Raw genomic sequence first — 26,671 nt, 5'->3', positions numbered from 1 at the left:
AGGAGAATAATAGAAAAGAGGTTGGGATAATTTGATGTAGCGAAGTTCAATTTCTTTTTCACTTTTGCCAATCAATGGCTAAATCCCTCTAGTTTTTCACATGACCTTCGTTGTGGAAATAAACTTGCCATAGCCGCAGATTTTCTAATTTTAAAAGCACGCAGAAAAATGAAACCAAACCTTTCAATTAAAAAGAGCTTCCTTTCTCCCCCTTTATCGGGCGAAGACGACTTTTTGAAACTCAGGCATATCGTATCTGATTGAACCACTATATGCTGTCATCAGTAGCTGTGTTGAGCATTCTTCACAGTCTCTCTATTCTGTAGAAGATCTCAAACTAAGAATGGCGATGTACTCTTGATACTGATGTATGCTCTGTGTCAAGACATTACATCCTATACCAAAAGTTCTCTCGAGAGAACCCCCAATCAACACCAAACTGCAACGGAAACATCCGAAGATACATGTATTCTTTAACTCAAATCTGTGCTTGAAAATAAAATTTTTGCAAGGATTTCATGTATCTGGCAGAACAAAGATGTCACATTTCGCATAAGACTAATCGAACTATCCCAATATCCCAGGGTGTCTATTACAAAGGATTTTCAAAAATTTGGGCTTCTCTATCATGGTAACTTATCTCTCGCTCCACCTATTTAACTTCGACAAGGCTTTCAAACATGCTACCTCGAATTTAGAAACTACTCAAGAAACCACCGAAAGCTCTGGGGTGCAGACTTCTTCGCAGGAATTGGACTAGAAGAGCCAAAAAACGACACATTGACTGAGATCATCCACCAAACGCGGGTTTTATTTGGGTGTAGTTGAAACGAATGTATTCTTCGATACGTTTGAAACAATTTTCAGATCCAAAGATGTATGGATTCATTATTTTACGACTTGGCTACACACCGAATTTCGTAATCAAATATTAAATTATATATACTAATACATGTCCATAAATTATTTGTCCTCGGGCTCCTCTTCCTCTCTGATTGTGGCAGTGGAAAAGCTGGTGGTCATGTCAGCGATGGTTCTTTCGTGCTCCGGCTTCGAGTCAATCGAGAGCAATTGCTTGATTGGACTGGAATCGAAGTCCGTCAAGTTGGGGATGCTATACGTCTTAGGCGACTTGACCATTATGCTGTTGGTGTCGCCGTTGTGGCTGACAACCTCAGCCTTATAGTTGGGATCGTTGGCAAAAAGACGGTTCATTTCACTCGAAGTATTGAGAAGTTTATTGATTTCTCGAATCACAACGGTCTTGATGTCGTCATCCTTGTCACCACCGATGTTAGTGTCAGGACGTGCAGTTTTGGCGGTTACAAACAGCGAGAGCCTGCTCATGCTTGGTTCTTTTTGTGTGGTGTCGTAGCCATTGTCATTGAGACTTAGGCTACCTTGACGGTCTTCGTCCTCCAAATCGAGACGAAGCTTCAATCCATAAGCGAGCATGACAATGTAGCTCTTATAGCGCGTGAGCTCAGACTTATACTCATGTGATTTCTGCTCGTAGTTGTTGACTACAAGCGTATAGTTGGAGCATCCAGCAAACCGGCGGAACATCTTCACGAACATGACCTTCTGGCGTGAGAATTGCATGTACAAAGACTTCAAGTGATTGTAGTATTTGAGCGTCTGAAGGAACTGCTTCATGATTCCCTCGTGTTCCTTTCCGGGCTCTGCGTCCAGGTCAGGAAGAACATAGTTGCTGAAGTATACTCCGCGAGGAAGTGGCTCCCATTTCGACAAAATACGGGTTTTCTTGAAGCCATCACGGCAGTATTGAAGGGAATCAAGGTCAGTCCATCCGTACTCAATAGAGGATACGGTCTCTTCCAAAGGTGGAACTGCGGTAATCTTGGAAGCCCAGAAATTACAAGTGTTAACGAATTCATTTGCAACTTCGTGGGTACCAGCTTCGAACACAAATCGTTTTTGCGGCTTCTTTGAGACCCTGGGGAAAATGAGTGTCCAAATAGGTTTCTTGACACCGTTGGGGGTGGTTGAGTTTCGCTCAAGACGTGCCACCGTGGAGCAAAGGTTGTAGTTTCCGACGTTTGCGGCGTTTCTCAACCAATTTCCGTCTCCGACTTCTTCCTCCACACCGCTGAAGAAATTGGACTTTTGTTGCTTTTTCTGTTGTTTCTTGACTGTCTTAGGGTCAAAAGAGTAGAGACGGAGCTCACCCTTGGACACAACCACAAAGTATTCCGTCTGCTTCTGGAAAAGAGAGCCCAGAGAAACTTGCGCAGCCGGTTTGGGCTTAGAGCTGGTGAAAGAGCGGAAGAAACTGAACATGTTCGAGCGCTGGCCGATGGAAAGCTCCAGCGCAGAAGCAGCGTCGTTTTCGCCACCTCCAGTGAAGTCTGAATTATCGTTGTTCAAAATCCGGAGCTTGAGCAACCCTTCCTTAAGGTATGGGGAGCCTTGCAATTCCAACTGCAAATCAACGCGGTCCTGGAAGTCCTCAACGTCGAAGGTATCTTGGTCGTAGGTGTTGTACGAGCCGAAGTCGTAGTTGAAGCCTGAATTATCTTCGAAAGAAACCATTGAGAACATGTCTTCAGTGTGGTCATGCGATTGATGAGATTCTTTTGTCATTAAGGATGCGCGAGATGAGCGCCGGTTCAAGTTCATGTCATTGTGAGCGGCTCGAAGTGAACTAGCTGCAGAAGCGCGATGCGCTGGAACTTCAGATGCAAGGGCACGAGTGAAACCAAATCCAGTTTGGGGGCTTGCACGATGGCTCACGTTGGCAGAGCTCAAGTTGGCCCCGGGGTTCACGGGCGTATGTGGCATTTGGGAGTAGGGACGTCTATCATGGAAAGGTTGCAGAGGAGTGGCAGCAACACCGTATCTACTTGAATCGGAGGCAAAAGCATTGCCATTGAGTGCAGCGGCAGAAGTTTTGCCTGCGTCGGCGCCATGTGGGGATTGGCGTGAGTCAAGCTCAGAATCAAAGTGAGACACACCAGACAACACAGTATCTGCGACAGAGAGACGCTTCGAAGCTGCCAGCATCCTATTATCGGCAGCAGCGGCTACGTCGTCCGTCTTTAAGAAAAGCTGCTCTTTAGCCAAGGCATCGTAATACGAGTGGAGTTCCCGCTCAATCTGGATCCTCTGTTTCACAGTAAGAGGAGCAGTTTTGCGGTTTTGCTGGATGAATGTACTGAGAGTGTTGCCAATATAGTCAATCTGTGAGATCTTGGACCGTTTGCCGACCTCTGCATTGTGCAAATTGGTATTAAGCAAGATCAAACTGTACAATACGATATAGATCTTCTCGAAGTCTTTAGTACAGAAGACATTGTCTGGATGTCTCTTGAGATACGCACGAGTGAATGCGGAGAGAATACGGTCGATTTCCTGTGATTCACCCTTGAGATGAAGCTTCAGACACAACATACGTGTGGATCTCAACAAGTCTTTGTCCCACTGGAACAAGTCCATGTATAGCTCACAGATCACCACGCTCTCTTGATCTTGCGAGGCTAAAAACTGCGTATACTCCTCGGCATTGATGGACAAAAACTCTTCGTTGTACAAACGAAGTGCGATTCCACGATACTCCTCCATTTGTGTATCGCTGATGGTGATGGTCCGATCACCGTTACTTTTCACCCGTTTGGCCTTGGGCGACTTATCTTTCGAACTCTTTTTCAGCGCAGAGGCATCTGCAACGGGCTTGGCTGCATCTTCTCCGGTTTTGTGATCAGATTCACGTCTTTGAGTCTCGCCAACTGCACCTTCGGCCTTGTTGGTCACAGCGGCGTACAGTTCCAGATCCACGGCGGTTTCTGGCGACGAGGGCAGCTCGTCCATCTGCTGGATGCCGATCTCGACAGTCACCACGGCCAAATCGCCGGGTTTGGCTGCCTTTTCGACTTGTGCCATAATGCACGGTAACTACGTCAATACGGGGCTAAATGAAATATAGAAAAGCTTGTTGGGGCAAGCGAAACGAGGGAAAGAAATGTGGGTGTTATCAAGAAAAACTGCCGGCGATACACAGCGCTGTCACGGCTGACAGAGTAGTTAGTGGCTGGAAATGTCATCATCGAGGAACTGGAGATGTCTGCAGGACCGAGATGCGTGTGGTGCATGTGGGCGATGATATAAGGTTTTGGAATGGCAGATAAGGTTCGCAATTCTATGCATGGGGGCTAATCGGTATTCCATGATTCTTTTAGATATTCCGCGCAAAATAGGGAATTTGATGTGGTTTGGTCTATTCAACGAGTTTGGCTTTTCTGATTCTGTCTCTCTTAGGTGTATTTGGCTCTCGACCATAGCAGCAATTGCCCAAACAGATGCACCAGGTAGAGTTCCTCTTCACCGTTATGAGCCTCGTATATTAGGCCCACTTGCGCACACACACACAAATAGCCAATTTCGTTACCCGTACGGCAGGTTTAGAGTTGCCCGTTTGTTGCCATGGAATGGTTCCGTGTTTGGTGCAGGTTAGAAGCATTTCGTTTTGTTCCTAGCGTGGCTTTAGTTGCAAATACCAACAAAGACCCGTTCCAGACACAAAGTCAAAATCGAATTGCAGGACATGGGCTGACAGGAGCAGATCCAGTGTTGTCAAGCCCGGAATATTCGTTGAGATCTCCAGTTTCAATGCCAGAAGCTGGAATTCTTCCATAGGCGGATCGGCCAACTTGCCCGAAGTGCAGTAGAGATTCAGGAACAGCCAGGAACCGAGATTTCTTTTTTCCTCGACTAGGATTCTGAATTGATCTCGCCGCACGTGGATGATCCAGCTCTCTCTTTTGTGTTTATTTTAGTCGTTGGAACTGGTATCCCCACAGTACAGGGTTCATGTGTACTGTTGCTAAGCACTTACTACTACACAAAACTGGTACGTTGTTAATTCCGCCATCAGAGCTGGCCCTACTGAACTGAATATCTTATATAGCTGTAGCACTGTAAGAAAATATCTGGCTGTCAAAATTTCGCCTCCTCAATGCCTTCTTTACTCTCTTCAGAAACTGGCGATAGAGTGCTTCATAATCTCGAACAATTCTATACCCAAAAGGATGATTTAGACACAAAACTACTCCAGAAGTACGAGTTAGAGTTCCGGGTCCAGACCGCGGACTCGGGAGCGTCCGAACAGACGTTGGCGGTGCTTCAATTGCTTGTCGCCATCTCTCTTTCTAACCTGGCCAATGCGGCGTGCTTCGAGACGCTTCAGACGGTGGTATCGTATATTTCTTTTGCTGAAACCCATAAGTTTTTCTCCGAGGAGCACATTTTGGCGTTTTTGCGGAGTGAGCGGCTGTTGTTTGTGGTCAACGTGCTTGAAGCCAGGTGTCTCCGCGCCGCCGATGCAAGTGCCATTGAGTTCGTGGATAGACATGCCGTGATTCCGTTTTTAGTTAGCAAACTTCTTGGGGATACGGAGAATGCGGCTTGGCGCTCTCAAGTGTGCTCTTTTGTCAGTAGGTTTTGTGCCGTGTATCCTAGAGAAGCACGCCCAGAAGAATGGGAGATGAAGAATCTACAAGTTCTCAATAATAGCGTGCAATTTGAATACTATTGCGCCCTTCTAGAAGTTCTCGCGGGTCTTGAATTGCGGCCAGATTGGCTTCAGAGCCTGTTCGAAATCAATTGGCAGCCAATTGTAGATGCAGACGAACGGACTCAGGAAGAGCAAATTGTAGCAGCAACTCAGCTCTGCTGCTCTTCCCTTTCCAAAGTTCCTTTCTCTTGGTTGCATGGATTGGTGTCGATTTTATTTCAAATCTACGAACCGATATACATGCTGCCCGAGTTCGACATCATCTACCGTATGTCGATGATGGACTTAATTGCTGCTCTTGCTAATGGTCCTGAAGAGGCCTTCGAGGTCTGCAAAAGCTTTGTGGAGAGAAATCCCGCGGTACTCGGTCCTGAATTATTTGTCAGATGTCCTCTTTCGTTAATAGATCATCCCAAGGCCTATTTCGACGAAAACTTCGCGAATAAGAGTCTCATCAGCAGCAATGACATTCTCTTTGCTTGTCTTGTTCATCTTATTGATGATGAGACGTTTTTTGAACTCATGACGCAAAAAATCTTGACCACAGAGACTTTACGCAACTTGCCACAAGATCGATTATTTGTGGTGCTCAAGCAGCTCTCGCTCTACGACTACTCGACCCAGTACTTGCTTCTGGAAATGCCATATATTGTATCAACGTACATTGTGCCCGTGGATCGGGGGATGGTGAATCCTGAATTATGGAGTCTAAAAAATGATTTGGTGAGTGAAATTATTATGAATAGAAGTGTATCCCTTGGAGTCTGGGAAGAAGACCTTAAAAAGTGTCTCTACGAGATGCAAAATGGCCGCAAGCTCCGCAACGTGGTCCCTGCAGTGGACGTGGCCAACCTTACTATGTAGAGCAAGTAATAATGATCTTATGGGTTCCTAGGATGTTTCCGAATGTAGTGCAACAAGAATGTAAAAAGAAGTGTGTTAAACACGATCCAGGCAGCCAATACTCCGTAGTTGCGGCCCAAGTTACCACGCCAGGTGTTGAAGAATACCACCTTGAGTGCCTCGTATGTATTGTACATAGGAAGACCCTTACCGTAGCGATACACACCTGGGGAAAGCTCGATGGCTGCGAATGTGGGAGAGATATTGACGACGATCAAGAAAATCATTGCCGGCGCGATCAAATAAATCTTTCCTGTGTAACGAACAAACGTACCCAAGACCTCCATAGAACCACCGGTGGCCGAGAAGAACAAGTACATGGTCATCCAGAGCACCATGAAGCCTCCTCTTCCGTAGGCCTCGGTGACAGAGACCTTGAAGGCAAGGGTGAGGAGAGAGTACACCAAGGACAACATGAGGAAGTTGAGCTGCGAGAAGGCAAAGCGATACAACAACAAGTCCACGAACCGGAGCTCGTTGATCAACAGCGCATGAAGGTCGGCCGCAAAGTTGAACTGATGGAACGAGAAGAGTTGCGCGTACACAAGTCCCAACTCCGAGGGACCCAACACTGCACTCGAGCTCGGAGGACGCAAGTCTATTTTATTGATACTAGGGAACCAGGTGAGCGCGGACGGCGCCTCGGTGGAGTTCGTCTGTTGCACAATCTGCATCTGCTGGTCCGGAGTAAACGCCGACTGAAGCAACTGCGCGTACGCCGCAGGCGCATACGTCTCGGTCCACTCCAAGCAGATCCGGTTGAGGCTCTTCATGACGTATTGCGTCAATGCACTGTACAGCCGGCCCAGCTCGTAGATGCAGCTGATGATGTCTTGCAGCGCTATCGTATAGTTGACCAGGGTATCGTTTCCGGCGATCATATCGTACACAAGCTTCAGCGCGGTTTTGTTGATGTAGAACGCGGCCCAGTACCTCTCCGTGAACACCTCGTCCACCACGGCGTCGTAGATGCTTGTGTTCTCCGGAACAAAGTGTTCCAAGATGCGGCCGTAGTAGATGCTAAACCGACCCACGCCGTTGCCGTCGGAGAGAAGATCCACAAACAGCGGGCCGATCACCGGCGGAATGATGGTGCCGTTCTGCAGAGTGAAGATTTGGTCCTCAATGACCACCAACATGTTCAAATTGGCGGCACGTTTTTCACGGCGATAAACGGAACCCCAGTAGATCGAAAGCAACCCAAGCCACATACAGAATATCACCAAGTACAGCCGGCAGAGCTTGTACATGATGACGGACCATTCTTTGGCAGTCAAAGACGAGAACTTCTTTTCCCTTTTGGGAGGGCGAGCGCCGCTCACGGGTTCCGTTTTGGGCAGAATAGTATCGTCAATGGGCTGCTGGTTCTGTTCTGGCACGGGCTCGGCCAGAGGCGATGCATTGCTTGGGGAAGCGTGGGAGAAGCGGTTCTTGACCCGCAGAAGAAGGGTTTGGGCCATGGCTGGAGGAAGTGCAGATAGAAGTGGCTAACGGCTATATACGGGCACCTTACGAGCTATATACGAGCAGATACGAGCACTTTACGAGCAATTACGACGCCAATTTGCACGGTGTCAAACGTCAGCCCAAGTACCTAGCCGAAAGTGAGGGAAAATGGAAGCACAGAGGGTGCTGCACGGTTGGCTGCAGTACTGACAAGAACGAAGTGTACCCACAATTTGTCCCCAATTGGAGCGCAAAAAAATTGCGTGGCCGAGGTGAAAATAAGCGATGGCCGGAAAAAAATAAACACACAGGGAATTTCCCGATTAGGCAATTGTGCGTGGAAGGGCCCATAACCATTGCCTAATCGGGCCACGTTGTTGCCGAAAAACATCTAGTCTATGCGGCTGCCTTCATTCTATTTTCCATGGAATAGGCGGGGAGAAACTAGTTGACATAATGGGACTGCATATAGTGCCCCATCATATTTAGTGGTGTACAGTTCGCAGTTCGCACCTAGCACCAAGCACCAACCTAACCCAATTTACGAACGTTATTTGGGAACTAGCGACACCGTTTACGAGTCGTCTACGCACATTTACGAACCTTAACGGATCTAGACGTGCAAGTGCTCACAACCGTACTGCAGAATAGCCATGGCTGCCCCTCGGAGCTCCCTCAGCTCCTCCGAAGCCTCCCATGAGGTGGCTTCGTTCACGGGAAGCGATGTAAATCCACAGGCCCTTCAAGGTGACAGACAATCGTTTCTCCAGAAGGTGTCCTCGACTGCATCCAACCTTTTGTCCAGCACCAGGGCTCGTACCCACAGCGTCACCTCGGCGGTCGCTGGCTTGGAAAACTTCGGATACAATGGTGAGTTGTATGGTGTGACGCTAGAACCGGAAGAGGCCGACGAAGACGAGGAGCTGCAGGTGGCAACGAAATCCGAGGCTTCCTCGGGCTCTCAGGAAGGCGTGGAGCCCGGCGTCGAGGGTTTGGATGAGAAGTTGGCCGTAGACGAAGGGGTGTCCACAAAGAAGGACCGCTTCTGGAGTAGCAATTTGCATGAGACACGGACGGTGATCTACCGGACGCTTCTCACCAACTATGTGTTTTTGATTTTGGGGTTTGCCATTTGTCTCTGTATCTATTGGGGTAGTTTCTTTGGCCGCGCGGGCCGCTTGAAGAACCTCCATTATTTGGTGGTAGATGGTGACGGAGAGGTGGAGAAGCTTCCTCCGGTGCTTGGAACTGTAGTCACGAAGTTTTTCTCGAGCCCGAAGTTGGCTCCGTACGGAACGTTCAAGGTGTTGAACTATACCGAGTCCGTGCAGATGGCCAGCGCCGCTAACATGACGTTGGAGCAATATGCGCAACATCAAGTGTACGTGCAGAAGTACAGTGCTGCTTATTTTGTCAGAAACAATGCTACCGCAATCATGTACCGGATGCTCGCGACTGCCAACAGCTCCTTTAGTCCCTCCAGAGAGCTCTTGGCTGTGTACTACGAAACTGGTAGTGACTACAACAAGGTGGCCAACTACGTGATTCCCGTGACGCAGCTGATTGCGTTGCAGTTCGGTGAGATCATGCGTACGGTGAAGTGGAATCAGTTTTGGTTCACGGTGTTGAACTCGACGCAGATTTCACAGGTCATGAACAATGCTCCCTCGCTCTTCACATCGCTTCCTAGCTTCAAACTTGTAGACAACCTTCCTGTGAAGAAGGCTGTGTACCAAGCCCCTTTGCAGATTGGTCTCATTTACCTCTGTGTGTTCACCTTCTTCCAGTTTGTGTTCACATACCCTGTGCAACTTGAGTTGGCTTCGAAGCTCACTCCCGCAAGATTTGTGGCGGTGAGAATGTTTTTGGCTCAGGGCGCTTACTTCCTTTTGAGTTTGGCTTACATTGTCCTCAACACTGCCTTCCAAATGAATTTCACTGCCACTTTCGGATACCTGGGCTTCCTTGTCATTTGGATGTTTGCCTTCTTGACCATGTCGTCGATTGGGTCGATCATGGAGGCGTTGGTGCTCGTTTGTTTCATCTTCAAGCCTGCTTGTATCGGTTTGGTGATCTTGTTCGTAGCAGTGACCAACTTGGCCCCCACAATCTCGCCAATTCCATTGTGCCCTACTTTCTACCGTTATGGTTACGCCATGCCGGTGTTCAATTCGTACCATCTCATGAACATTGCCTATTTTAACTCGTGGAAGGGTGACATGGGTAGATACATCGGAATCCTCGTGGCATGGAGTGTGGTCAGCAATCTCTGCATGCCCTTCGTGATGATGTACGCATCCAAGGTCATGAAGAAAAGAAAGGCTGCTGCTGCAACCATACCAGTTGGGGCTACTGTTGCTGGTGCCTCTGGTTAGAAACTGTTAGATAAGAGGATCTATTCACATTTTTGAAGAAGCCGTATCTAAATAATCGCTTCCATAATTTACTTCAATGCATAATTCGAACAAAATATGAGTCTCCATGTATGTCTAAGTGTATATACAATTAACCCATGCGCTTCCGCAGATGCATGTTCTTTGAAATACCATCGTCCAAAGCGCAATCACATGGGGCGTATCAAACACCAATGGATCTGCCACTAAGGATACCGAGCGACATCTGACACATTTGCGCACCTTGTCAGCAGATATGTATCCACGGCCCATCTGTGAAGGGCCGCCAGAGAAGACGGGCGACGAGCAGGAGATGAATATCTTGCGCAAAGCATCGACTGCCTCATGCTTTGAATAGGGTTGACGAATAAGAGTACCCACCATCTTTTTGGCGATCTTGCGAGGTCTGGACGATCCATCGTCAACGTCCATTGGCTCATGAATTGCGCCTTTAGGATAGTTTGGAGCCGGGTTTGTTGCTGGCGTATTCTCTGATTCATTCCCGTTTCTGTAACATGCAGCGCCAACAGCTATCCAAGAGGTATCGTAGAAGAAGAGCTCGGAAAGCTTGGTATCACGCGAGATGCTGTGACCATGGCGCTCGATGACCGCATTTGCCATCATAACGTACTCAGCCGGGATCTTGCCGCGACAAAACAAATCCTGTTCCATTCGGAGCAGTAGAGCACGGTCTGCCAGCTTAGGCGCTAACTCCTTAGAGATGTGTCCCTCACATTCGCGAAGAAAGCTCTCGAAATTAGAAACTTTCCATGGCAGAGACGAACATGCACCCAAGAAGCGATCCAAAGCCTCTTTCATCGGAGTGAAGAGCTTGTTGTGTTCACTCAAGTCTTTGTGGAGCTTCTTCAAGATTTCATGCGTTTTCCCAATGGATGAAAGCGCATACATGAGGAAAAGACGCGGAATTTTGCTCAATATTATGGGAAGCGCAATGGAGTTTTCTACAGTAACCAACGAATGCTCACGGTCTTGCTTTGACAACAGAAGCTGCGCCAACTCCTGGTTGAGATAAACAATGAAGTCGATGAGCCATTTAACGTTACCAACCAACAGATACACGCATTCGGCGCGATGGATGGAGTCTTCTAGGGTGTCCTCGACGGATTTCTTCTTGGACATTTGACGATAGATACTCGAGAGAGTGAACATGATTCCAAAGCTCGTAAACCGCAAATTGAGTACTACCCATGCAATGTCGCGCGTCTTCTTGTTGTCAGCCAAGTCGCTTAGCGCAAGCTGCAATGAAAGAAGCTTCTGTAGTGGAGGGTTGGAAAGAAGCTTATCCACGGATTCTTTCCCGAAAGAGCTGAGATGGAAGTTAATTGCACAATGTGCCTCTGTGTTGAGTTTTTCGAGGAAGCTATGCTGCTGCTCCTTGGATTGTATCTTGTCGTACTCGGTTTTGATTAGCACCATCAAATCATCTGAACAAGCATTGGAGTAACATGCATGAGCATGAGTGTGAGCGAAGCCTATACTAGCCAATTGATGCTCTTCGATGCGCGACGTCTTCCTAAGCACAGCCAAGGATAACGAGTCTCTGCAACTGGGCTGGAAGTAGACAACACTAGTCATGTTGGGAGACACTGCGTACGCAAAGTGTCTATCTTCGCACAGAAGAGTGGGGAAGCAGAAGCCGCAATCAAAAAGAGTAGCAAGCGTGTCAACTGTTTTCGTGCTTGGTGTTTGAATCTCTTCCTTTTTGACCTCTGTCGAGTTACCCAAAGACTTCCAAGTAGAGCGCGAGATCGGCACGAAGTCACCGCTTTCAAGTGCGAAGAGAATAATAGACTCCGAAAGGGCAAGAGAAAGTGACTGAAAGCGGCCAGGGATGCTGAGCACGTCTTGTAGAACCAACGAGTAAAGTTGGCCTGTTTGAGCATTTCCAGAACCTCCAACGGCCGAGAAGCAGGACGGTACTGTCGAAGAAACGTCCATGTATTGGAACCGCTGTGTTTTGAATGAGACGCTCTGTTTTGGGTCCAGTGAAATGTGCTCGTATGTGATCAACACATCGAGCGTAGCTGTTTGAGCATGGTACGGAGATAGAATGTCTATCAGGACAAGTCGGTTGGCCTCAATGGAGGCAGATCGGTCGCGTTCATTTGCTGCATTTGGAAAAATATCCAAGTCCATAGCATCGTCCCTAGAATCGCTTTCAGCACTGGCGCTGACACCAACGCACATCGAGGCACTAGGCTTCATTTGATGGACAAGGGTGGATACCAACGAGGGCGGAGTCTGCTCCTCTTTGGGTGTGTGATAGTGTGGATCCTTGCTCTGGCGAAGCGCGGAAGCTACGAGGAATCCCCAGTCAAGGGCAAGCGAGTACGTGAGAATGAGGTTCAGAGCCACATCCAACGCTGTGATGATTATTTTCTTGTCGGCACTGAAACCAATGGAGGCGTGCGTGAGATTTAATCGAGACGCAATTCGTCCGGCGCCCAAATCCACGCTGAGCTTATGATACTCCACCTTGTGTTCTCCCTGGTAGTACAAATCGACAATACCGGACTGACGTACAGCCAAACAGGCCTGTTTGGTAGGAATGGGATGCGCTAGAAGCTGCAGCTTATACTGCTGTATGCTGTAGACATACGAGTTGCTTTCGGCAGACCATTTGGCAGGCTTGTTCACTATCTGCGGTTTGTCCACCATCAACCATTTGAAGGCTACACATTGTCCCTGAAGCGGCTGGCCACTAGCGCCGCTCTGAATATCTCTATATATCATTTCCGTGTGGTTGTACGAGGTCAACTCATACGAAGGCGCCTCCTGTTCTTCAGTTTTGTTATTAAGCACACCGTTATCTTTTTCGGCAGTTCCAGTCCCATTGCCACTCTGAGCCGAATTAGTTGAACCCTTCAAAGGAGTGCTAGCTTTTGAAGTCCCATTTGTCTCTTTACCGGCCAGACTCGTACTACTGTTCCCGCCTGTAGGTGCACCAAGATTCGGGCCGTTTACAGCCCACTTAGACGCCGTGGCTACATTTCCAGCGCTTGGCGTAGACTGTGTCCCTGGTGTGCCTGACTTCAGCAGCCGCTTATTCTTCAAAAGCCCCACTCCGGCTAGCAAGATGTAGAAGTTTCCCAACTCATCAAAAACGGCCAAATCCGTCGAAATGTTGCTCCATTGCACCAAAACCAACTTCTGGGCCGTGCGTGCGTCCAGCGGGCGGATCGTGAGACCCTGCGAAGGTGCCAATTGCCAGTTTTTGCCGTCGGTATTCTCTAGAAACGTGATGTTCAAGTTTGGCCCCGTTTCTGCGTGCAGAGCATAGCAAATGATGCCATTTTTGGACCACAGGATGGTCTGATGACAAGGTCGAAGCAGACAAGCAGACGGCTGTGGAAAGGCCAATTTGGTGTCTGTGGTTGGCATTTTGGTGGTGTTGAAATGTGAATGAGTGAAATTTGGGGTAAACAAACAGTCACGTGAGAAAAATTGAATGAATGCAAAAAGAGATGAAAATGCAGAGATAAATATTACAGATTTTACGTATTCGTTATCTTACCTTGGTGTTTTTAATGGCGCAGCGGGATCTTCAATTGGGTACCACTAGATTGAACAAGAATCCAGCTCTCGAATCAATTGAACCAATTGGAAATAACTTTTTTTTTACCACTTTTTATTCATACGTCGTAGCCAAAGAGTGGCTGCTCTTGATGTTCGTCATCTATTTGTTTTCTTGACGGTTAATTACAAATACCTTTTTTCCAGGAATGCACGAGGGATAGCCTCTTCCAAAATTAATTTTCGTTATTCGTCTTGGCAATCTCATTAGGTTAGAGGATGGATACCAGTCTCTGCACTTAAATCATTTTCTAGTTTCGTTGCGTCAAGAGACATCTCTTGCGAATACCCATTAGTCCAGTTCCGGGACATTAAACTACAAATCACCAGGAACGGGGAACTCACCAGCCCAGGCTTGAACCTCCTTGTCCAAGGCCTTGACATCCTCACTCTCATCAGCCAACTTCTTGAAAGATGCAAGCAACTCCTTGGCGACTGAGCCCTGCTCCTGAGCCTTCAAAGCGATGGAAATATCCACAGCACGCTGGAAGTACTCTGCAACCTTGGCAAACTCCTCGGGACCGAAACCTCTGGTGGTCATGGCGGGGGTACCGACTCTCAAACCGCTTGGGAAAAGGGCAGATTTGTCACCAGGAACAGTGTTCTTGTTGGCAGCAATGTTGGCTCTCTCCAAGACAGCCTCAACACGAGCACCATCGATGTTCTTGGAACGCAAGTCGACCAAGATCAAGTGGGTGTCAGTTCCGTTGGAAACCAAGTCGAAACCCTTGGCCTTCAAAGCGTCGGCGAAGGCCTTAGCGTTGTCAACAACCTCTTGCTGGTACTGCTTGTACTCTGGGTAGGTGCACTGCTTCAAGGCTACGGCCAAGGCAGAGATGGTGTGGTTGTGAGGGCCACCCTGGTGGGCAGGGAACACGGAGAAGTTGATTTTACGCTCCAAATCGTACATGATCTCCTTACCCTTCTTGGTGACGGATCTGACACCCTTTCTGAAGAAAATCATGGCACCACGAGGACCTCTCAAAGACTTGTGCGTGGTGGTGGTGACGATGTCGGAGTATGGGAATGGCGAGTCAGTCACACCAGCAGAGACCAAACCGGAAATGTGCGCCATGTCGGACAAAAGGTATGCGCCAACCTTGTCGGCAATCTGACGCATTCTCTTGTAGTCAATCACACGGGAGTATGCAGAGGCACCGGCCACGATGACCTTAGGTCTGAACAAAATGGCGTTCTTCTCCAAGGTGTCGTAGTCGATGAGACCAGTGCTCTCGTCCAAACGGTAAGGCATCGTCTGGAAGTACTTGGAAATGTACGAGATCTTGGCGGATGGCGTCTGGTATCCGTGGGACAAGTGACCGCCATGAGGCAAGTCCAAACCCATGATTCTGTCGCCAACCTCCAAAATGGCGGAGTATGCGTACAAGTTGGCTGGCGCACCGGAAAGGGGCTGCACGTTGACACCCCACTGTTCAGGACTCAAATCGAAAGCCTCCAAGGCTCTCTTTCTACACAAAGACTCGGCTTTGTCGATGATCTCGTTACCACCGTAGTATCTCTCGCCAGGGTAACCCTCGGAGTACTTGTTCTGCATCTCCGAACCCAACAAGTCCATGACGGCCTTGGAGGTGAAGTTTTCCGAAGGAATCAAGGTGATGGAGTTTCTCTGTCTGTTTTTCTCTTGCTGCAAGATGTCGGCCATTTCTGGGTCGACCTCGGCCACAGGCTTGGAGATGAGCGCGCGGGCATTGGCGGAAAGAGCATAGGTACGGGGAACACCGAACCGTCTGGCTGTGCGGAGAGAACGAGATAACATTTTCTTTGTAGTTGGCGGTGGAAAATTTGGGCGGAATGGCGCGCGTATATATCTTCGGGGCCTGGTCACGTGACGCGACTGCAAATTGCAGGCTGGAGCAAGCAGAACGAGTCAGGCTGCCTCTGTTTGTGGCATTTAGTGGTCGGAGTCAAATTTGTGTTTGTGTAAAGACTCTTTTGGTTTTTCCAGGTGCGCTTGGCGGCGCATGGATGATTCACTTTAGCATGGTGATTCAGAGAAGGGCAGTATCTGCAGGAAGTAGATTTTGAGTCAGGGACCGGAAAAACATTTGAAGATGAGCAAGAAAGGTAATTGTGAGTAATTTTGAGATGCGTATGTTGCTTAACTTGAGATATCCTCAACAATTTTTTTGAACACGGCGTTAGGAAGCGGGGCGGAGAGAAGTCATGGGTTGACTCTGGCCGATGACTGCGACGAACCTGATGACAGGGAGTGATTTGAATTATCAAAGTGAAAATTTTTGATTTCTTGCACGCTCAGATAATTATTGGAATATTTGGTTGGAAGATTTGATGTCGTTTAGTTCTTAGCGCTACTATTCCCGGAAGAGAAACGGAAACGAACGTATTTGCAACTGCTCGTTCTCAATGAGAGATGAAAAACTCAAGTGGAATATTCTGAATATGATGTTGAGTTAGCGCTTGAAAAATTGCGGAGAATCCTAGCATACTTAGCGAGTAAGACTCAGCGCTACAATTCTCTGAAGTCGAACAAACCCGCAAATGCAAATATCCGACTATGAGTGCTCCATTGCTGCGACTATTGGATGGTATAGAATTCCCATGAAACTTGATTCTTTCTCCAGGGTCGAACTATAGCCCTTTATAGATAGTAGACACGGCTCTGGACATCCTGTTGAATACAAATGTGAGTCGTCATGTTAGGGGAAACGCGGATTCTGGGCCAAATTAGGCCTCCAACGGAGCATTCTATTGGAATGAATGTCAAGAAACTTAGTGTGAGGAAGCAGAAGAGTTTCCGCGTCTGCGTCTACGTCTGTCATTATCTCGACATGTGATGGTTAAGCACACTGATATTCTTGGCCACGCTTACCAAGCCAAAGACAAAAGAATTCCGGTCTTTAATCTTTAACCACGAATGCTATGCGCTACATTGCACGCTTCTGTTTCGTTGCAGTGTCTGATACTAACAAAGGCCGGATCTTCTGATAGCTTACTAATCGTAAGTCTCTGTTCAGGATTAATTGCCAACAATTCTTGCACGAACAGTTGCGCCTCAAGCGAATCTAGTATCTCCATCATGTCTTTCAAAGTTTCTCTCTGTCCATCCCTGTTCATGCCCAGATACTTTGCATATACCGTGTCAGATAGCTGAGCAGTGTTCCAAGGGAAGTTCATCAACAATAGACAATATAGTATAATTCCCAAAGACCACATATCGGAACAGGCACCATCGTATGATAGTTTGGTGACCTGCTCAGGCGCCATGTAGTGAAGTGAGCCTACCAAGCCAATAGCGGGCTTTTCTATGGACGAGGCCGTGGCTAAGTCAATGATTTTGATCGTATTTGAACGTCGGCTCAAGACAACGTTTTCTAGCTTCAAATCTCGATGACTATAGCCTAATTCGTGGAGATACCTGATCCCTAGGCAGATCTGTTTCCACAAACAAAAAGCCTCATCGACAGCGAGAAGCGTTTTGCGTTGCTTCAAAAGATACCGCAAGTCTTTGTGGCCTGCCTCTAGTTGCACCTTGATTGTGTTCCCTCCAAGAGACAGCTTATGTTTCAACGCCTTGACAAAGCCTGGATGCTCAATCTGACGCAAAATTCTGTACTCGTGCAAAATCCGCTCTTTGTATTCACTACGTGACTCATACTTTTCTCTACTATGGTACTCTTTTACGACATATACGCTGTTTTCTGACTCGTACAAGTAGACCCGACCCGAGATGCCCAGGCCCAAGAGAAGCGGTTTCTTTTGAAAGAGCTTCATGTCTTTTGGCTAGTGCTACTGCTACTACAAAGCTATAGATACATACACTGGTTTTAGTGCAGAAACAACAAGAAAGAGGAAGTTGAGAGAGAAGAGCGAGTGGTGGGGTGATGGGAGTGAAAATAATTGGGAAGTATATGTTCTCTTAATGAATTAAAATGCATATTTTGGTTTCAGGGACAATTATTTCGGCTATTCTATTTTTGTATCTACCATCAACTAGAGAATGGTCCTTATTCATGCATAACCAGCACATCGTTACTGAAATAAACTACCCCGTAAATACAAACATCTTTATGCACGAGGCGGTGATTTCAACGTTCTCAGATGCGCGAATTAAGCTTCTCGTAAATAGTTTCTGTTTTGTTACTGCCGGCGGCGCTAATCGCCGAGCAAAAGTCTAATTATCTCCATCGACGTCAGGAGAAGAGAAAGTTTAACCACACAACAGCCGCGCTAGAACAATTGCAGCATGCGCTGGGTCAAATGCTTCAATTTATGCACGGCACGCAGGGTTAACTTTGACTCCTTTTTTGGAGGTTAGGAGACCCCATCACTCAATTCTGTTGTTCTTAACGGCCTTGGGCTAGACTTATGCCAAACATGGGTCCGGTCTGGTTTGGGGATTTAAGGGGCCATTTGCTTCAATGGGCCCGGGGATGTGCCAGCTTGCCCAAATAGGCAGTTCGGTCCTACGTCTGAAGATAAAAGAAAACATCAATGCCAAAATTGAATGGCTTCAAATTTAGATAGATCAAGTCTTACCTGAAATCCGGTCGTCGTTGCAGTCCGGCTTTTCCCAGATCTGAATTGAAGCCCTGGCGCTGGCGTGAACAATCATTAGGCGCCGTGAGTCTGCGCCAAATCATCGCAACGGTACCACGAACTTGTGACAAAAGTGTTCAGACTCAGGGTGATGAGGAAAGATGAAAAATGTCGAGGTTTTTTTAGATCTTGCAATGATCTGAGATTATGGGGAATATCGGTGTCGTGGGAGTTCCTTCCACGAAATGAACAGAAAGATTGCATCCTCCCTCGACTTTGAAAACATAAAAGTCTGGTTTGGTTCTTCAATATTGCGAACACGTTTCTGTTATCTATTTTGAACATTCTCCATCACCGTAGCGGCGGGGTGCCATGTCCACAGCCCTTTTGAAAAAATACCAAGAGTTTCAATTGAAATCATAGATAATAAGTGCAGCTCTGATAAGAGAACGACATTGTGATTCGTTTCCTCCATCGGCCTTTCGGATCGGTAAAACAATTCCGAGTCTATCTGGCAAACCTTTTCGGTGCTCCTGTTCCTAAAAACGATTACTATAATTTTGATATATGTAATATTAAACAATTGCAATTATTTGTTTGGATACATAGGTACCAGCCTTAGCGGGCTATTAGGTTATCGGTGCAAGCAATTTGAAGATTTCTAAAATTTTCGCCCATGTTGTGCCGATCGTAACCGGAGAAAAAAACCCGCGTAAGAAAGGATGGGCGCTTCTACAAAATTACTAATGTGCTACTAAAACTTCTCGCCGAAAACGGAAGACCCTCTGTTACTTAATATTTGCAAGGAAAAGCGCAACACGCACAATTAACGAAGGAGTACCCACTGCTATGCTATCAGAGTAAGCGCCTGTAGACAACAGATCTGCTGCACCATTGCGAAATTGAAATCGAATCGGGTCAGGAGCAGCATATAGCCGCCAAACAGATGCGACATTTTTACGTGTAGATTGTCGGCTGTCTCATAACAGACGCTCAGCCACAATATTTTGGCCGCATGCGCCTGTAATTCTTCACACGAACAGGGTTAAGCTCATCATACGACCAGCAATTGATGACCATTGGTATTTGGCTCCGGCTCGATGTTTCTGGATCGAGACGGCAACCTCGGTGTCCCAAACCTTCTCCTCAGTGTACATCATGCGGTCTGAAATTCGCGCTTTGCGTTGCCAGGTGGCGCGCATACCACGCGGCAGTATGCATGTGGCATACATATTGATCGATATACAGACTATACATTGATTTTGAATAAGATCATGCAGGCGTATGACACTATCTTCATGCATTGCGTATACTGTGGCTCTTAATCGCCCCAAAATAGGCGCCATACAGGGACATGCTCACTAAACTTTTAGCGAGCTGTGTCTGATTTGGGCCATTGGTCATTGGGCTATGCCTTTTTTTACTTTCTTTTGATGTGGTGGTATCCAAGTGCATCCTGATGGAGCCATTGAGTAGCCGATGTCTGTGGCCGAAAAAAGTTGTCCCTGTAAAGTCGGTCTTGGTGCTATTTCCTTTTTTATCGCTATCCCCTGGCAAAAGACACTATGAGAGGTTGATTCTAATACCCATTGGGTAACTTTGCCGTCTTCAAAATCGGTGTTACATCTCCCTTTAGGCCAATTCTTACTAACCTTACGCCTTGTTTGATTAGGGTCCCCGGCCTGTTTTGCATAGAGAACTCCTGTGGTTTGGGTTAAATGTTCTCCATCCCACCTCTGGTGTGTTGTGTATCACAAGGCTGGACCCAAATTGTTGGCCACGTTAGCGCCGGACCGTATCTTCGAATAAAAAAGAGGGGAATGCACGATTTCTTGACGTACAGATCGTTGGTGCACACCGATGTTGAATACGAGCCGTGAGAGGATTTGGCATTTCAGAGGGTCGGAAAATTTAACTATCGCTAAGCCGGGTATGGCCAATGATGTTGAGTCTACAAAAGAGTGTCCGAATCTTTTTCTAAAAATCTTCTCTTCTGGAATTTTGAGCTTTTGAGCTTGTCACCTTACCTTTCGTGGACTATGGAAACTATAGCCTGTGAGTAGAGGGTTATGATAGATGATCTGAAGAATTAATGAGTCTTTCCGTAACACCAGCCACGAAAAAGTGAGCAGTTTTTGTTTTGAGCTTTCTTTTCTTCTGGTTGGCTGCTTGTTTTTTTTTTCTTCGTTGACATTCCGGAGCTCTATTGTTGGGATGTCAAAGATCTTCGACCAAGGTTCATACCAAAAGAAAAAATGCCAATGACCGATTACCCCCGGCTGACAAAAGTCAGTGGCTCGTATAATACGCTCATGGAACTCAATCGGATAAAACTCTATTGACCCTTATTGCTTTTCATGAGTGCTACACTGAAAGAAATCATTCCCTGAATTAGCCTTGCAAGTACTCTTCGGGCTGACTTCTTGAATTAAGTTCATATGATTTAACACATTGTTTAGTCGATTAAGAAGACTAGTGCTCGATTGAACTGATACCATTGACTTGAGCGATGTTGGCTTGACCAACGTCGACAAATGTGGGAGAAGAACTGGAGCAATGGAATCGACTTTTCCGATAAATGAACCGATGTAACCGAAAGAGTTCAGGCCTCAAAGATTCCTTTTTGGATTCTAAATTACTTTAGGTCGATGGGTGGTTGACCATACGGTGGATGTAATTGGATTAGTCGACATAGTACTGACTCGAGACAGCGGAACCTACTCACAATGCTTGTATATCAAGGGCCAAACTCCAAAGAAACAATCTCTTCGGCCCGATTTGTTTTCGTCAAAGTGGTTGTTTCGCCTAACGTAAGTGAGTTCAACAAATGTGGGACGATGCTGATTAAATAACGAGCAGGCCCACAAATACGTCGCTCGCAAATTGTTTCAATGAGAGGATGGTTTTCCGTCAGAAAGTGCTAAGTCCTTTGCTCCAATTCGATGAATCTTGTCCCCGATCTTCCCCAATGATATTCATCTACCCATAGTATTGCCTTATGATCCTCAAAGCATTACTCGTGACAAAGCGACCAATCCTGGGAATTCGGATATAGCTTGTATGGATACACTTCAAAATGTTGTTTTTGCCAACTTAGATGAAACCAGTTTGTCCTTTGACCGCAACAAATACCTACTACTGAGTAGCACCGCCATCTTTACATTGAGCTCACACATTATTCAAATCGGCTACATCTTCCGACTACTCTTTCGACACCATCAATAATACTCAGATTCGAAGAATTATCCAAAGAACATCCAAAACTCTTTGGAAACGGCACAAGATTGTTTTGAATACTGATCAGATTCGGCGCTAAGAGTACCTACGGCTAGCATGTTTTCTAGGTATGTAGTTCCTATCGTGCACAATTCTAGCCAACTTCCATAGCCAAATTCCATACATAAACACTCAAAAATATTAAATCCCTCTTAATAACTAAACGCGAAATTTCCTTGAATGTTCTTCGTTGTCAGAACGTCTGGTCTAACTGTCAACTTCGTCGCAATCAGGTAGACCAAACCTTACCACAAAACGAAACTGCGCGCCACTAAATAACCATAAAAGCTCTCCTTAAATCCCCAAAATTTCTTTTGTCTAATTCTTCTGACGAAAATTCACAGCTATCCATAAGTCGGGTCACGTGACCACCCCATACCCTTATTACCACTCTCTCATTGAAAATCGTCTCCATCCAACATCATGTCCTCCTCTATCCAACTCCTTAATCCTAAGGCAGAGCTGGTCAGACGTAACCAGGCACTTCAGGTCAACATTGCCGCTGCGCAGGGCCTCCAACAAGTGCTTGCGACCAATCTTGGCCCAAAAGGAACTCTTAAGCTTTTGGTGGACGGATCTGGAAACCTAAAGCTCACCAAGGATGGTAAGGTATTGCTTTCCGAGATGCAAATCCAGCATCCAACGGCAGTGATGATTGCACGTGCCGCCACTGCCCAGGATGAGATCGCTGGAGATGGAACTACCACCGTGGTTTTGTTGGTAGGTGAACTCTTGAAACAGGCAGAGAGATTTATCGGCGAGGGTGTGCATCCGCGCGTCATTGTAGATGGTTTTGATGTTGCACGCGAGGCTGCTTTGGAGTTTTTGGACGAGTTCAAGACCGTCCCTGCTGCTTTCGATAGGGAGTTTTTGCTCCAGGTTGCTAGGACGTCTGTAGCTACGAAGGTGACCGCAGAGGTGGCCGACGTGTTGGCGCCAATTGTGACTGATGCCGTTCTCTCCGTGAGCGATTTGTCGGGCACAGAGATTTCGCGCAGTATCGATCTTCATATGGTAGAGATTATGACCATGCAGCATGGAAACGCTACCGACACATCTCTTGTGCGGGGACTTGTTTTGGACCATGGCGCTCGTCATCCAGACATGCCGCGCCGTGTGGCCAATGCTTTTGTTCTCACGTTGAACGTTTCCTTGGAGTATGAGAAGACAGAGGTCAACCTGGGCTTTTTCTACTCCCTGGCTGAGCAGCGTGACAAGCTTGTGGCCTCTGAACGTCGTTTCGTGGACGAGAAATTGCGCAAGATTGTAGATTTGAAGAACCAGGTTTGCGGCTTGGACGGCGAGCATGGCTTTGTCATCGTCAACCAGAAGGGAATCGACCCTATGTCACTTGATGTGTTGGCCAAGAACGGCATCTTGGCCTTGAGAAGAGCCAAGCGTAGAAATATGGAACGTTTGCAGCTCATTGTCGGAGGTGAGGCACAGAATTCTGTGGATGACTTGTCCCCTGCTGTCTTGGGCCGGGCTGGTTTGGTCTATGAGGAGAGTATAGGCGAAGATAAATTCACCTACATCACTGAGTGTACAGAGGCCAAATCTTCTACCATTCTAATCAAGGGACTGACAAACCATGTCGTGCAACAAACAAAAAATGCCGTCCGTGACGGTTTGAGAGCTGTGGCCAACGTCATCAAGGACTCGGCCGTGGTTCCTGGTGCTGGTGCATTTTTCTTGAGTGCCAACCACCACTTGGCCCAATCTAAAATCGCCAAGGGTAGAAACAAGCCTGGTGTGTCCGCTTTTGCTGAGGCCATGCTTGTCGTGCCTAAGACCTTATGTACCAATGCTGGTTTAGATGCTTTGGAGACAGTTTCTGCATGTCAGGATGAGGTTCTTGAAGGTCACGTTGTCGGTGTTGACTTGGTATCGGGTGAGCCTCTTGAGCCTTCCTTGGAAGGTGTCTGGGATTCCTATCGTGTATTGAGAAACGCCGTCCTGGCGGCTACAGGTATCGCATCTAATCTTCTTCTTTGTGACGAGCTTTTGAAGGCTGGAAAGTCCTCGTTGAGAGCAGGACAGGGTGGTCCTCAGGGCGCTCCCGCTGGTGCTCCCGGCATGCCAGGAATGGGCGGAATGCCAGGAATGATGTAAGAGTAAATTCTTTAGGATTAATTTAAATGGTAAATATACATAGAATAAAGAACAATCGGGAAACTCCAACGACATTCCATTCTCATGAGGGGATATGCATTTGATAGGAGTCAATAAAGTATACAAGATGCAGTTTAGCTTTTGATCAGCGGCACGTAGTGTTCGATTGTTGTCTGCTGCAGCGAATATTTGCTTGGATCGTTATCTGCGGCATTAGCACAGAACAAATGAGGACAGGTTTCTGCTCCAGTGAACGATACATATCTCTGAGGTAGTGGCATTGGTACATTTGAGCGAGGTTAGGCGAAGGCTAAGAATTTTTGATACCGGCACTCAAGATTTTGGGCACTATTGTTCGGTGTCTTTACCCGGCACTTATCTTCAAACCAGTCCCACCAACATCAATAAGACTTCAAGTATGTAAAAAGGTTCGTATGAATGTGGAATAAACAAAGCGAACCAAAGATGTCCAAGATAAGATGCGTGCCGACAGGTTTTCAAAGAGCATCGAAATTCTTGGTGCTCCTCGATTGTTTAACTTGTCAAAACATATCATTATTGATAGACAACGAAAAAGAGGTATTGGATAGATCACATAAAAGGAAATAACCAAACAACAGAGGCGAATTAACCAAACAACAGAGGCCTTGCGATACTCGATTAATCTAGCACCACTTGAAGCCAAATGGTAGGTCGGAACAGATTGTACTGAACCCAGTTAAATTTTCACTATTCAGAGATTCATCCGGCAACTCGATAGCATAGCCAGATTAGTGAAGAGGCAGCTCTTGAGGAGAGAATGGATTTTCACAACTGGATTTACATCGTTTCGATAATGTAGTGAATAGAAAATCCTTTTACAAATCCGGAATCCTAAGTACTTCTTAGTTATGCAAACAATTGTATAGAAAAGAGGATAAAAAAAAGTAGTAAATATCACCACGAACTCTAGCTCCATATGTAAGAAAAGAGATAACAGACAGCCTACGTTCTCCGTAACCTTCAAGACACCACTCCTAAAGTTCAAAAGCACCAATTGCAGATATAATCACCTGCGTATACCTAGAAGCTCATAATCATTATCATGCAAAAAAAAGCACCTCGGGCAAAAAACAGAAAGCAAAAAAAAAAAGTTCCAACCGTTGTTTTGAAATTTATTGTATTGAAGTTGACGAGTAGTCTTTACGGCGGAGAAGAGTTGACTCGAGAATTGCCGAGCCTCCCTTACAATTGAAATGTCATGAACAAAATGTGCAGATCTCATTTAAATCATGATAAGAACAAGCCACCTGTTTCCATTCACGAAGTAGAAGATAGAAATAAGTTGCGGGCTAATAAAGTCTCAAAACCTCACACTCGGCCAAAAAGTATTGGTGACCTCAGTGTTTCAGACACCACCAGAACATCAGACCTAACAACCTGAAGTTTACATTGTTTGGCTCAGAGAGCACACTGTTGCTTGAACATAGAATATTTCCTATTTGGGAAGGTATGGATGAGTTGCAGGGTGCGACAGCCGTCTTTTTGAAACAGCATGCATGACGACATGCAACGCGGCTGCAGCGAGAACGACATTTTCCTTCAGCAATGGGTTATGAAACCTTTTAAGCCTCACTGCAGAAACCGGCATATACGGCCCAGCGTCTTGCACCGTTGTATCATCTGTTTATGGCAGCCGCGCGTCCCTTTCCGCTTTGGGTCATTCCCGAGTGGGAAACGACGCCCATTGAGTTAGCTGATCCAGGGCCGAAGGTCTCAACGGATATGATAAGACAGGAAACGTTGAGCGGTTGCTTTGCGCACTTACGGTTATAGATAGGAGCGGAATGTCTGCAATTGGCTTTAGAGTTCCTAGTACGGAAGTCTATTAGTATGAAATTGGGAGCTGCGTTCGGTTATGAATGGAAGATATCTTATCGTAACTTTACTTTTGTCGTTCTAGTTTCAAATTTATTCTATGATACAGAATGTTTCTTTGTCGTTGGGCGGAATGGTTTGATATCGCTCTAGAGCACCCAGAAGTGACGACAGACGAAAAAGACAGGTTGAGGGGTTGGGAGTTGGTTTTCTTCGATTTTTGTAGTGATTTTTGGTTGTCGTGCTCTCTCGAGGCGTATTTCAGCGTTGTTAAGACAACGTAGGATTCTGAACTTTTGACATTTATCTAAGTTCTACGGAGCGCATCCGAGACTGAAAGAGTAAAGGTAATTACGATGAGTCTTAAAAAATTGGATTTATTCCGTGTAAGTGATACATATCATAATTGATAGTTGAAAGATTTCGTTTGCAGAAATCTTCACAGTACCTAGACTATTGACAATCACCAGCAAGTCTGACGTTGAGAGACATCAATAGTTAAGATTCGGAAGTAGCACTAAATGAAACGTTGAGTTGTTTCTTATTCGAAACTTTGCAACGTAGAAGTATTGGGATACCTAGATTCGGAGGTTCACGTCCTCTTAAACCAATGTGTTCTCGTCTGTTGTGAGTCAATTTTTTGCGGCCCACATTAGCGAATATCGCTTGAACCGTAGGACACAATGATAATCACCAGATCGCTTTGATACTAGGCGTCAAGTCTCACGACAGTTCAACGAACATCACACTAACTCTCACATAGGGAGAAATGAAAACATCATTTTGTATGGATTGACATGAGATTAGCAGCACTTCCGTCTAGATGATTACAAACTGAACGTGAAACGAGCATGGCTCATTTTTCTTCCAAATACTATAGAGAAAATGCTTATGGCCTCATTGGCGTCGTTCCTTCTGAATACAACAAAAGCGTGGTAATCGATTCAAGTCTCTTCATTTCTACAAATACAAGACTACTCATGGTGCCGATGCCGGTTTTGCGCAGCTACACCTGCTGGCGGCAAACCCAATGCATCGCGTG

General features: G+C 46.5%; 8 protein-coding genes across 8 annotated transcripts; 3 read left to right on the top strand and 5 right to left on the bottom strand.

Moving 5' to 3' along the window:
- Positions 1-963: 963 nt before the first annotated feature.
- PUMCH_001424 (uncharacterized protein) lies at positions 964-3,900 on the bottom strand (the record flags this gene model as incomplete). The annotated part of the gene is made up of 1 exon (XM_063020475.1): positions 964-3,900. One exon carries the CDS (start codon positions 3,898-3,900, stop codon positions 964-966), a length of 2,937 nt encoding a protein of 978 aa, XP_062876545.1.
- Positions 3,901-4,972: 1,072 nt separating this feature from the next.
- PUMCH_001423 (uncharacterized protein) lies at positions 4,973-6,394 on the top strand (the record flags this gene model as incomplete). Its single annotated transcript, XM_063020474.1, has 1 exon — positions 4,973-6,394. The coding sequence occupies one exon, from the start codon at positions 4,973-4,975 to the stop codon at positions 6,392-6,394; it is 1,422 nt and encodes a 473-aa protein (XP_062876544.1).
- Positions 6,395-6,411: 17 nt separating this feature from the next.
- On the bottom strand, positions 6,412-7,893 carry PUMCH_001422 (uncharacterized protein; the record flags this gene model as incomplete). Its single annotated transcript, XM_063020473.1, has 1 exon — positions 6,412-7,893. One exon carries the CDS (start codon positions 7,891-7,893, stop codon positions 6,412-6,414), a length of 1,482 nt encoding a protein of 493 aa, XP_062876543.1.
- Positions 7,894-8,532: 639 nt separating this feature from the next.
- On the top strand, positions 8,533-10,254 carry PUMCH_001421 (uncharacterized protein; the record flags this gene model as incomplete). The annotated part of the gene is made up of 1 exon (XM_063020472.1): positions 8,533-10,254. One exon carries the CDS (start codon positions 8,533-8,535, stop codon positions 10,252-10,254), a length of 1,722 nt encoding a protein of 573 aa, XP_062876542.1.
- Positions 10,255-10,368: 114 nt separating this feature from the next.
- Positions 10,369-13,674, bottom strand: PUMCH_001420 (uncharacterized protein; the record flags this gene model as incomplete). Its single annotated transcript, XM_063020471.1, has 1 exon — positions 10,369-13,674. The coding sequence occupies one exon, from the start codon at positions 13,672-13,674 to the stop codon at positions 10,369-10,371; it is 3,306 nt and encodes a 1,101-aa protein (XP_062876541.1).
- A 508-nt stretch (positions 13,675-14,182) lies between these two features.
- PUMCH_001419 (uncharacterized protein) lies at positions 14,183-15,643 on the bottom strand (the record flags this gene model as incomplete). Its single annotated transcript, XM_063020470.1, has 1 exon — positions 14,183-15,643. The coding sequence occupies one exon, from the start codon at positions 15,641-15,643 to the stop codon at positions 14,183-14,185; it is 1,461 nt and encodes a 486-aa protein (XP_062876540.1).
- A 1,109-nt stretch (positions 15,644-16,752) lies between these two features.
- PUMCH_001418 (uncharacterized protein) lies at positions 16,753-17,619 on the bottom strand (the record flags this gene model as incomplete). The annotated part of the gene is made up of 1 exon (XM_063020469.1): positions 16,753-17,619. One exon carries the CDS (start codon positions 17,617-17,619, stop codon positions 16,753-16,755), a length of 867 nt encoding a protein of 288 aa, XP_062876539.1.
- Positions 17,620-22,083: 4,464 nt separating this feature from the next.
- On the top strand, positions 22,084-23,772 carry PUMCH_001417 (uncharacterized protein; the record flags this gene model as incomplete). The annotated part of the gene is made up of 1 exon (XM_063020468.1): positions 22,084-23,772. The coding sequence occupies one exon, from the start codon at positions 22,084-22,086 to the stop codon at positions 23,770-23,772; it is 1,689 nt and encodes a 562-aa protein (XP_062876538.1).
- Between the last annotated feature and the right edge of the window lie 2,899 nt (positions 23,773-26,671).

Source organism: Australozyma saopauloensis, chromosome 2 (genome assembly GCF_035610405.1).
Source record: "Australozyma saopauloensis chromosome 2, complete sequence".
NCBI lineage: Eukaryota > Fungi > Ascomycota > Pichiomycetes > Serinales > Metschnikowiaceae > Australozyma > Australozyma saopauloensis.
Note: the sequence above shows the minus strand (reverse complement) of the source record. Positions and strands in the feature narration are given on the sequence as shown.